Source organism: Phragmites australis, chromosome 6, assembly GCF_958298935.1.
Source record: "Phragmites australis chromosome 6, lpPhrAust1.1, whole genome shotgun sequence".
Classification (NCBI taxonomy): Eukaryota; Viridiplantae; Streptophyta; class Magnoliopsida; order Poales; family Poaceae; genus Phragmites; species Phragmites australis.
Window position 1 is genome coordinate 7,237,335 of NC_084926.1, and position 11,401 is coordinate 7,248,735.

General features: G+C 40.1%; 2 protein-coding genes and 1 long non-coding RNA gene across 3 annotated transcripts; all 3 read right to left on the reverse strand.

The window, feature by feature from the left end:
- Positions 1–2,553: 2,553 nt before the first annotated feature.
- On the reverse strand, positions 2,554–5,826 carry LOC133922903 (uncharacterized). Its single transcript, XM_062368429.1, has 3 exons — positions 5,109–5,826; positions 4,445–5,010; positions 2,554–4,293 (listed from the first exon to the last, which is right to left on the reverse strand). The coding sequence occupies exons 1-3, from the start codon at positions 5,824–5,826 to the stop codon at positions 2,554–2,556; spliced, it is 3,024 nt and encodes a 1,007-aa protein (XP_062224413.1).
- A 1,291-nt stretch (positions 5,827–7,117) lies between these two features.
- On the reverse strand, positions 7,118–8,405 carry LOC133920404 (uncharacterized). The gene is made up of 5 exons (XM_062365026.1): positions 8,144–8,405; positions 7,969–8,053; positions 7,734–7,858; positions 7,580–7,651; positions 7,118–7,459 (listed from the first exon to the last, which is right to left on the reverse strand). The coding sequence occupies exons 1-5, from the start codon at positions 8,223–8,225 to the stop codon at positions 7,365–7,367; spliced, it is 459 nt and encodes a 152-aa protein (XP_062221010.1). The 5' UTR covers positions 8,226–8,405; the 3' UTR covers positions 7,118–7,364.
- Positions 8,406–8,749: 344 nt separating this feature from the next.
- On the reverse strand, positions 8,750–10,260 carry LOC133920405 (uncharacterized). Its single transcript, XR_009910097.1, has 3 exons — positions 10,097–10,260; positions 9,650–9,721; positions 8,750–8,829 (listed from the first exon to the last, which is right to left on the reverse strand). It is a non-coding gene; the product is annotated as an uncharacterized LOC133920405 (long non-coding RNA).
- Positions 10,261–11,401: the final 1,141 nt, after the last annotated feature.

The following is an 11,401-nucleotide window of genomic DNA, read 5'->3' on the forward strand; positions in this document are numbered from 1 at the left end:
CGGGGCGGAGGCCGATCCGGCGTGACAGAATCTGAACAGAATCCAGCACACGTTTGCGCTTGATTTGATCGCGACACGGCGCGGCCGGCATACCAGGCATATCAATTATCAAGCGACCTGCGAACCACAGGTGATTGTGAACCCACCACCATCACCACCCGCGCACACGGAGAGGCGCAGCACGGCCAACCCGGCCCCGTCCCGGTCCGGCTCATTAAGCCCGTGGGGGCTTGGCTGGCTGGCTGGCCACAGCAGCAACGTGATGGGAAATGCAACTCGGCATTGTATTGCGTACGCACGGATTATCGATCCGTTGATTCTTTTATTTATCTTATGAATTTTTTTCACTAGCTTCTTCGGCATAGACATGTGGAAACTTCCCTTCCGCAACATGACCGTCGATGGGCGCATCACCCCGCCGTCGTCGCGACGAAGACGCTCGATCTGCCTAGCGAAATTTAATCCGTGGTCGATCCACTGAGAAAATCGTCGCAAACGAACCAAGGTCCGTAGCGGCCGGACCTGTGAGCGTCCGAGGGACGACGGCGGCCGGGTTATTAGCTAGCTAATGCGCGCTGACACGCCGCAGCAGCGCCGGCGCGTGGGAAAAAGGCGTCCTCTTGCGCGCGTGGCTCCACCGCCCACCCCGGTGCCACGCGCGCCTCCGCCCCGGTCGCGCGGCACGCACGTCTTCACGTACTTGGCGCGGGGCGCCGCCTGCCCGATCACACGCTGCTCGTAGCAGGATCGGTTTTTTCCCCCCCTCACGGTTCAGCCGCGCGCCGCCTGCCGACACGGCACAGAGGGAGTAGTAGCTGCGCTTGCACGCCACGCGCGGGCGCGGCTCTCCACGCCTACAGTCCGACCAAGGCGTGCCGCGCTCGCCGGCACAGCACAGTAGGCGGCAGGCTCGGGAAGGCACACGCGGCGCTGGGGAAACCGAGAAGTCGGTTGGCTGCTGGCTCGTGGGCCGTCTGCAGTCACGCTGTCACAGTGTCACGTACTGTCTCCTACGGAGTAAGTACTTGTTAGGAATCAAAGTGACCAATATCGGTCAGTTATTTTTATCCGTTGAGTAATACTGTTCGAGAGGGATAATTTTTTACTATATATATAAACTCAATAAGAAATCTGATGATTAAACTCATTTATACATTGTCTACTTTACTATACAATTCTACTCTCAACACTACGTACACGTACTATGATCCAGCAAATATTAACAGCAGTCTAAAGGTGATCTCCATGCATTATCATCACTATACGCTCAAACTTTGTCCATCTCTGTAGATTGAGTACTGTCCCATTCCATCTCTATGATAGTTATTTTCACGCAAAAGTCATCTCCAGATATTCTGATATATTGCGTAAGATCTCTCACCCCGGATAAACAAATCACCTGTTTACTTCTGCTCGGCATCTGCGATACCATACGTGGTGCAAAACCAAACAGTTTTACACGGTGCCAGCGCTCTCCCTGATGAATGGGCTAACAATTGTCTTCGGTGATTTGGCCAACGACGACACGGCAGTTTGTTCAAAGCCACATGTTTGTTAAACTAGTAAGGTACCCGTGCGTTGCTACGGTATAAATATTTTCGAACGTGTGTTTTATTATTTCGATAGTATGAAAGAAAAGAAGAATAATATGATTAAAATAGTATATCATTCATAGATTACATAGGCATAGAAACAAATAAATTGTTTTGTGTCGAACATGATATGTATTTACGAGGTGAGGACTTCTTTGTAGATAATATTTTTGGTTAGTGTACAGGCTGAATCTACGTTAGCATCATTTTCCGATGCAGCAAGTATTTTGATATTTCTCCTAGCAGTTGCTCGCGACAGGGCGACATAGAGCTGACCATGAGAGAATACTGGATTAGGTAGATAGATTCCAACATGAGGGATCGTTTGTCCTTGTGCTTTATTGATCGTTATTGCGAAGCTCACTCTGATAGGAAATTGATTCCTCTTAAACTTAAAGGGGAACATTTCATTATCAAATGGGCACAAAGGTATCCTTGGTAGGAATACTCGTTTTCCAGCATGTTGACCTAGCACAATTTTTGCATCGATAGTGTTTCTTTGAAATGCTTGGACTATCAACCTTGTCCCATTACACAAACTATTAGCTGGATCTAGATTTCTGAGCAAAATCACAGGGCAATTGACCTTTAGCTTGAGGATGTGCGGTGGTAATCCATTTGGGGTTAGAGAATTCAAGAATTCGGGAGGGTAGTAGTTGTTTGGATCATCAATTGCAAGATCATAGCTGTGATAGACCATCTCATCACCAGGAAATCGTTCGATAAGCCTCATGTTTATGTCATCGACGTTCTCATTCCTTGTTGACAAAATAGCGCGAGATGTGATATAGTCTGAATTGGATATGTGTGTTGCTAACATAGGAAACACTCTATCAATAAGATTATCAATGTCTGATTCTGCACCAGTGTAAGACACACATATCTCATCGGGTATCTTTATATAGTCATCTTTCACAGTTTCTTCAGTGCCATTCCCGATACGTAGTAGGTATTTAGAAAATCATGGATCTGATTGAGCCCTCATATTACGAACAAGCCTCAGCTTTTGCATGTTTTCCCATAGGTAAGATTTGCGTAATGTTGCATTTATTATTTGTGCTCTTGTACCCTTTCGCACAACTGGAAGGACCTGCTTGAAGTCGCCTCCAAAAACAATCGTTTTTCCTCCAAATGGTAGATCAGGCTTTTCCATGATGTCTCTCAGGCTCTTATCAAGTGCCTCAATTGCTTGCCTTTTTGTTATAGAGACCTCATCCCATAATATAAGTGAAGCCATTCGAAGAAGTTTCGCGATCTCACTCTGCTTTGTAAAGTTACACACTCCTCCTTCTTGTATGCCCAATGATATCTTAAATCTTGAGTGTGCAGTCCTGCCTCCAGGCAGGATTGAGGTAGCAACACCAGATGTTGCAATAGCAACTGCTATTTTTCCCTCACTACGAACCTTCGCTAGCAAAGCTTTGTATAGGAATGTCTTTCCGGTCCCTCCAGGACCATCAACAAAGAATGCAGTTCCATTACCGCTGTCAACATAGGATAATATTTTGTCATAAGCATACCGTTGTTCACGATTGAGAGATGACACGACCGAGGCAAATTCATGGTCTACCTCTATAGATCTCTCTTCAAATATTTCCCTTACCTCTCCATACATAGTGTCATGCTCCTCTTCGATCTCAGGAAGAGGGAATGATGATATGTCTTTACCCATTGACTGTAGCATATTTCTAATATCCAACAGAATCATTTGTTCAACTACATGTGAGTTCATTTGGTCTCGTCGGAAGTCATCGGACATTGCCTCTAGGTGCTTGTTCCATATCCCACGGACATCGTTGGGTTCGCAGAAAACCAATATTGTGGCAAACAGCCTTCGGAGAGATGATGGCATATGGAATATTTCAGCCTCTGTTAGGCAATCATCGATGTTATTGTTTGACTCAATAAGACCTCTTTTCTCAGCAGCTTCTCGGAAGGTAGGGTAGACAACACCATCAAATGTCCTTAGATTTTCATATGAAGTAGCACCTGCCACGTGGTTTAGTAGTACCCTTAGATAGTATCTTTCTCCCTCCGCAGGATGCGCTGAGATGATCCTTCCAACCTGTGTGCGTTGTTTTCTCTTCTTCCATTTCTTTAATGTAGGGTTCCAAACTGCATATTCTGGAAATTCCCTATATAGTATGCTTCGTGCCCACGGGAACTCACAATTCGCCTTAAAATACCCAGTTAACATGGTCTCAGAGGCACTTTGTTGGTCCAAAACCTGACGTACATCCGCGTTATCTCTGTAGGACACGAGATGCATGCCAGGGAGATGAAATTGCAGCTGGAGCACTGGGGGGAAGATCCCACTAAGATCGAAGGCAAAGATTCTCCACAATGCCTCCTGTGGGGCTACCCATCTAGCTTCCCTGTAATCATCGATCTCATTAATCTCATGATTGTCATTGGCATCATTGATAGAAACAGATACCCTGTCATGACCCTTGTAGATGTATTTGTAAAGGTACTTGACAGCCTTAATGCTTGAACAAACCTTGGCATTGATGTGACAGTCATACCTCCTTAGTAGCTTAGGATTATATGGTACAACCCATCTGTTGTCCAAGACATGCCCTCTTACATGTACCTTTTGCCCACCATCCCGTCTTCTGTAGATAGGGTAAGAGTCCTTGCCTTGGAGAGTTGTATCAGTAAACTGGCGTGGATAATAGCTCTTGCATGTGCGATTTTGATTCTTCATACATACATTACCAGGATTTAACGAACCACAGGGACCATGCATCATGTGTTTGACAACCATTTCATGAAGCTCAGGATACCTTTCCTTGGTTGGAAGCTCTGCGGAAATGACAGTGTTGTACTTTCATGATAAGGAGGAAGTGTACATGCGGTAGACCCCTTTTCTGGAACTCGATGACATGGACATGCGCCGCAACAACACCAAGGATGTGATTATGGAAGAGCTGAAACTTGAGATCATCTAATTTAGCTTTAAATACTCGCACAACAAGATCAGGACGGCCTTGTGGTGTCTGGCCAGGTTCAAGCTCCCTAAGTATTTCTTCCCAGTTAGGGTTGCAAGTCATGGTGAGGAAGATGTCTGGTTTATCGTACTTCTGCACCAAGGCCATAGCATCCATGTATCGTCGTCTCATATCCCTCGGGCCACCAATAAATGACGCTGGAAGGACCCATCTTTTGCCCATTGCACTTGCTTGATTCTCCCCTGCAGATACACTATCCACTAAGCCCTGGTAAAGATCTGCACGTATTCTTGATTGGTTGTGCAGAATATAGTTCAGACGTGATGTTTCAAGCTTTATATAGGTATCAACTGCAAATTGCTGGAATAGGCGCTTCCCATGCAAGATGGTGTTGAAAATTCCACGGCGCATCTGGAACTTGTAGCAATAATATTTGCGCATCATGACGCACAACGTGCTATTAGTGTCTATCAAGAAAAGAGTATACATGATCAGTTAATTAGTAGAAGATTGATAAGTACCATGAGAAAATGGATGTAATGCAACTATATATCACTTAACTAACCTGGGTTATCGGGATTTACGGACTGAGACCTTCGTATCTGTCTAATATCAACACCTTGTTTTGGTATCTCTGGATGCCAACCAAGCTCCCCACTCGGGAAAAGGAGAGGATATGACAAAGGGTCATAGCAGCCATGATGAGGTCTGATTGAATAATATGTGTCATTATTAGCAAAGAGAGTTATGCTGCGATCAAAATGTTTGTGCAACTCGCTCCCCTCGACCCACACAGCAGCCACCTTTGATGTTAATGACATGTTATATACTCTCTGGTCTAGTTTGTATTCAATGTTTAGCACAATACGATATTCGTCCATGTCTTCAACTTGTCCCAGGCTCCTGAATGTTTCAGAGTAAGGGTTGTCTCTTAGGATGCCCACCAAACTTCTAATGACACTCCTATCTCTTGCTCTATATGTTTCATCTCGGGCACATCGAAAACGATGTGATAAGAAAGGATCGTCATCATAGAAGTATAGTTGCAAATGGCTCGGGTCATCATCTCGTTGTCCGAATGAGTGTATATTGTGGTACATTTGTCCATGAGCTTTAAATGTGTACACTCCATCTCTTGCATTTGCGAGTTCCTTGTCATAATCACAATAGAGTGTGGTGAACGAGAAATGATCATTGAAAAATCTAATGCTGTCCCGAAAATATTGTGATTCAGGATCCCCACTTGTGTACAGCAGTCGAAGCTCTTCTGGTGGTTCTGGCATCTCTAGTTTGACTTTCCCATCCTTGCAACAAAATCCCAATGACTCATATTCGAACCTTCTCGCACCACAATGGTGACAGTTTGGCTGAGGTTTCAACATATGAGTGCTATCTGGTAGGTTCTGATAGATAGCTTCTGTTGTATCAATATTGTTGGAGCCAACCACAGAGCCATTTATTGCATCGGTAATATTTGTACCCATGACACAATTTGCACGGGGAGTGCTTCGTCTTGCCATGTTTCATTTGTTCTATTTATCTCGCCTTGCATGCCTCTGCTCAGGCGTCATATTTGCATAACGTTGCCTAGCACAAGCCCGTCTGCTTGCAACTTGCTCGGGCGTCATGCTTGCACGGCGTGCTCTATCACGTTGTCGCCTTGCTTCTGCACGGTCCACTGTCCTCCCATGAGTGTTTGTTTGTTCTGACTGTGTCTGTTGTTGCTGCTCCAGTGTAGCAATGGCTGGATTTGCCATAAAATCAAGGTTATGTTTCCCGCATATTCAAAGGCATATTTAAGCTAGTAGCATTACTAAAATTCATACTAAGCTTTTACCATTAGAGCCTTCGCCTCGTAATAGCCCCTCTGATGTGAGGGTACTTTGGGTTGAAATTAAAAACGAGGATGGTAGTCGATGTGTTTCATCTTTATCGTTTGATGAACTATCACATGAAGCATATGATGGTTCTTGAATAGAAATTCCAGAAGAGCTATGTGGCATATAGTTGTTGCGAGACCTCTTTCTTGTGCGGTGTCCATCTATAACTATATATAAAAAAAATTAAAATGAGAGTAGCACATATGTTTTTATTATATTAGTTTAACGTTGTAGCATGGGCTATATAGCTAACATTACAATTAGTCGTGTTAAAATGCATACCTTCTTTTCCTTTTCTTCTTGACTGGTTTCGGTCTTCTGACATTTTGACAATTTGTTGGTAATGTGATATATATACCCTAAAATATGAATATATTATTTGACAATTTAATAGTTCAGAAAATATTTCAGAAACATATCTTACAGTGCTAGATTCATTATGTTATAAACAGAAAATATTAAATTACATACTTATGTTTTTTTCACATAGTTCTGCTTAATTGTTTATTTAGTTATGGCATATTAAAGAGTAAGTTATGCATTGAGAATTCCACATACTTTGGACCATCTCAACATATTTTGAACCATCTCAAAGCACTTTTTAATTTCAGTCCCAAATACACATCCATTGAAAAGTAGTCTAGAAATAAGATATATTACAGACATATAAAAACACCATAATTACAAGACATCATTACAAACTATAGGATATATTATAGACATAAAAACACCATAATGAGAAAAGTAGTAGGATATATTACAGACATAAAAACACCATAATGAGAAAGGTAGCTGCCAGTATCCATTGGTATAATTACTTAAACAACACAAAAATCACAATAAAACTAAAAACTTGATAACCGATAGACACATTAACATGTGTGAATAATGTCTAGCTATAGTAGTCTTCTAAGAACTATTAGTACTTGTAGCCATCACACTCAAACCACGGTTGCTAGGTACGCCCATCTATTCTCAAGAAATCTGTTAACAAAACGAAGATCCATAGATCCTGTGATCACCGATCCGCGCACGCCTACATGTCCGAATAGGATTGTTTCAATTAATATTTGACAAAACTGTATTATTTCTTAATTTCTTAGTGAAAATATTTGTGCATGTATTGACTTTTCTTGATGGTGTTAGAAATACTCACTCTGCAGTGCACGTGTAGCGCAATGACTTAGGTTGAATTTAAAAGTTGTATGCTCTGAAGTCTCCAAGCACCCTGATTTCAAAATTTGTTATTAATGAAGTAACTTAACAAGTATAATGGTTAAGTATACCTTGATTAATAAGAAACCAATTACCGTGTCTCCTGTTATTTTGAAGCATAGTTAACAAGACTATGTCATTGTTAGCATTAGCCAATGACCAGCTACGCGCATGTCGGGTCAAATGGTGGGACCAAACCCCAACAACAATCAAGTTGCACCTTTAAACATAGAAAACTTTTAGTTATTTTTCTGCATATTGTGTTATAGCATTTTTTATCCTGATGCACCTTTTTGTACTAACAAAATTATTAACATAACTCAAAGGTACCTTGTGTCCATGAGTGTGACCTCTCTATAGAGGCTACAACCAATGTGCTCAATTGCTGCCCAATGCACAACTACTCCAGCTATATCTGCACCATTATTCTTGGTCAGGTTTTTTGTGTAAATTCATTTTTTCTTTACTTTTTTTATAAGTCTAAAATGGAAAGCTTGAAACTTACCTACAAAAGTCTTATTAGGACGGCGATACACTTCAGGGAATGACATAAGGTGCTTTGGGTAGAGCGGAAACTGAATAGGCATGGTATACGGCTCAACCCTAGTGCGATTGTTCAAGACACACTCATATCGATGTCCAATATTTCAAAATTGCAACGCCTCCTCCCAGTTAGGATCGAATCTTACTTCATGTAAGGTATAAACACATCCTTCAGCAAGTAAAGCATTGAATCTTTCAACGTTGTTGTTCGATGCAATTGCTTCCATTTTGACCCCTTTAAAATTTAATAACAACTAATGTTATGTAGTGATGAAAATTTCTTATTACACTATTGTTATTCTCTATATGAATCAATTAATACAAGTGACTTACACAGGTATCCATGAGGATAAAGTGTTGGCTATCACGATAACGAGGCTGGATAGGGAACTTGACATCTATCATAACAACGACACTCCATGATGTCTCCAAGTCCAAAATATCAATGTCATCGAATAATTTGAATCTGTATCATAAAAATATATTTTAGCTTTATTTCTTAACAAATCATTTTAGTTTAACAAATCATTTTAGCTTTTATTTCTTAACAACTCACCTAGGAACCACTGGGCGATGAAAAAAATCTACGTAAGTTCTCTTTCGGGTAACATTTTTTGGCACCATTGAGCTAGCAGCACAAGTTGATGGCTTCGAAAAGTGAAAAATTGTTAAAATATATAATTGGTTGGAAGCAAAATCTTGACGTCTCTTGAAAAACCAACTGACACACATTGTACATATGTTTTTCAATTTTTGATGCCTATCTTTTGAACTGCTCATATAAAAATTGTTTGAACTGCTCATATAGAAAAGTTACTGATTGTTTTAGTATAGCAAAATTGATTGAACTGCTCATATTAAAAATTGCAAGTACTTCTCAACCACTTTGTTTAAGTTAGTTAATTTTAAAATTCTTTTATGATGTGGATACTATCTCAAAAGTTTAATTTATATTCAGTACTATTTGCAAAGAATATGTTTTTGAACTTAGAAAATAACTTTGTACTCAGAAAATTGCTACACGAATTATTCGGTACTATTACTGTATAGCAATTCCAAGCATAACAAGGAAGAATAGCAAAGATGTTAACCCAATTACAACCACTTTGTTTAAGTTAGTTAATTTTAAAATTCTTTTATGATGTGGATACTATCTCCAAAGTTTAATTTATATTCAGTACTATTTGCAAAGAATTTGTTTTTGAACTTAGCAAATAGCTTTGTACTTAGAAAATTGCTACACGAATTATTCGGTACTATTACTGTATAGCAATTCCAAGCATAACAAGGAAGAATAGCAAAGATGTTAACCCAATTATAAGCAATTCTAAAACATGTTAACTAAATTATAACCATGGCAAGGATGAAGAACAAGACATGTAACAGCATAGCATCCTCTTTTTGAAGCTAACTAAGATATGGAACAATTCACACCATTAATCAGCTAAATAGAAAGAATTTGACTTACCTCTTGAGCTCAATGGTTCATGTAATTTCCCACTCTACTCGCTACAATTTCTTTCTTCTTCTTTCCTCAATTCTGCAAAAAAAAAAAAAAAAAAAAATGCATTCTCATAATCTCGGTATCCTCATGGGCATTTTAGCTAAAACTGGTAGAGCGCGGTTGTCAGGTGTATGTGGCTGCAAGTCCATGAAGATTACAGCATGCCTTTTTATTGAAAAAAAGTCAGAAAAAAAAAGAAAAGATTATGATCAAACTTAGGCATATAATACAGTGTAGCCGAAGTTATCGGCAGAATACAATGTACATTACCAAAGGCATATAATCAAACTTAGGTTATTTTGGTAACTATACGTTATAGCGTACAATGTACCTTACCAAAGGTTATCAAACTAAGTTACACTTATTCTCAGTGAACATAAAATGGTACTCACAGGGAAAAGCAAACTCAACTTGTTCTCGGCTGCTCCCTCGTTCAGGTAGGTAGGGTCTCCAGGAGAACTGAATCCATAGAGGCAGGTGTTTAATTTTTTTGTAAAGTTCAGGAGGCTCTGCCCCCAATTTCATTAAGGAAACTGATGCTCTTATACAGATTTAAAAAAATGAGTTGCGATAGAGAAAAAACTATTGCTTCTTGACACAAATATGTAGGGAAGTATATAAAGTAATAAACATATATGGCAAATGTAGTGATAAACATGTCTTAGTTACTTCCAGTTCAATGATTGGTTATGAGATTTCAGATTAACTATATTACATGCAGTGCAAGCCTCAGCATGGAAGACAACACATGAATAAGTTTTATTCTGCGGGGGGTGAAACAAGATATAGTCAATTATAAATGGTGAAAAGAAAACACAAGAGTGTTTATTTACAAATTAACAATTCGTTGGAATTGGGAATTAGAGGCATGATCTACCAGCTGCTGTTGAAATGTAGATCCGGCTTATACTTTCTGCGAGTGAATGAACCATTTAGTGTTGAGCAAAACAATCAAAACAACCATATTATCACTATAACTTTGCAGTTGCAACCTTGTCAATATAACCTGCTTCATTGTTTCTCGGATCCATCATTTCGCTCCATTTCTCTCAGAAGTTAAACAGGTCTTCTTAACTTATTAATCTTGTAGTCATGTGAGGATTTTTTAGAGCCTCCACTGGAAGAACTTTTAAGGCAGTTGGAGGCACAAGGCGGTAGACGATTTAGCTAATGGTTGGCTCTGTGAGCAGCTGACCAGTACCCTGTCAGCACTGAACTCACCTGATGATTTGTTCAACTTTTTCAATAAGCTACGAGGTGGAAGTTCACATCACGTGTGTATGTTTTTGAGTTCTTTATTTCCTTTCATAGAGAGGCTTTCAAATAGACAGCTCACAGTCACAGCTTGCTCTGAAAATATTTTTGCCAGGTGTGCTCACTGCACCAGAATATGTGAATATCTAAACTGATAGAATTCTTTGAAGTTGCAGATATACTTCATCCTTAAAATCTCTTTGGATCTTCCTTCTGCAATATAATCCTAAAAAAGGTATCTGCTGGTGTTACTGTGAAGTTCAGTTTAGACACTTTTGTCCGTTGGTAATCATTTTGTAAAATTAGCATCATTGGTAATAAGTAACTGTAAGTGTTATGATCTGAATCATGTGCTATTTCTAGATTTCCAGTCAGGCCAGGTGCACTGGAGTAGAATGATTCTAATCACTTCATTTAATTAGGCAAGTCTTGATGAATTGAACCTTGTGATTCTCCCAAACA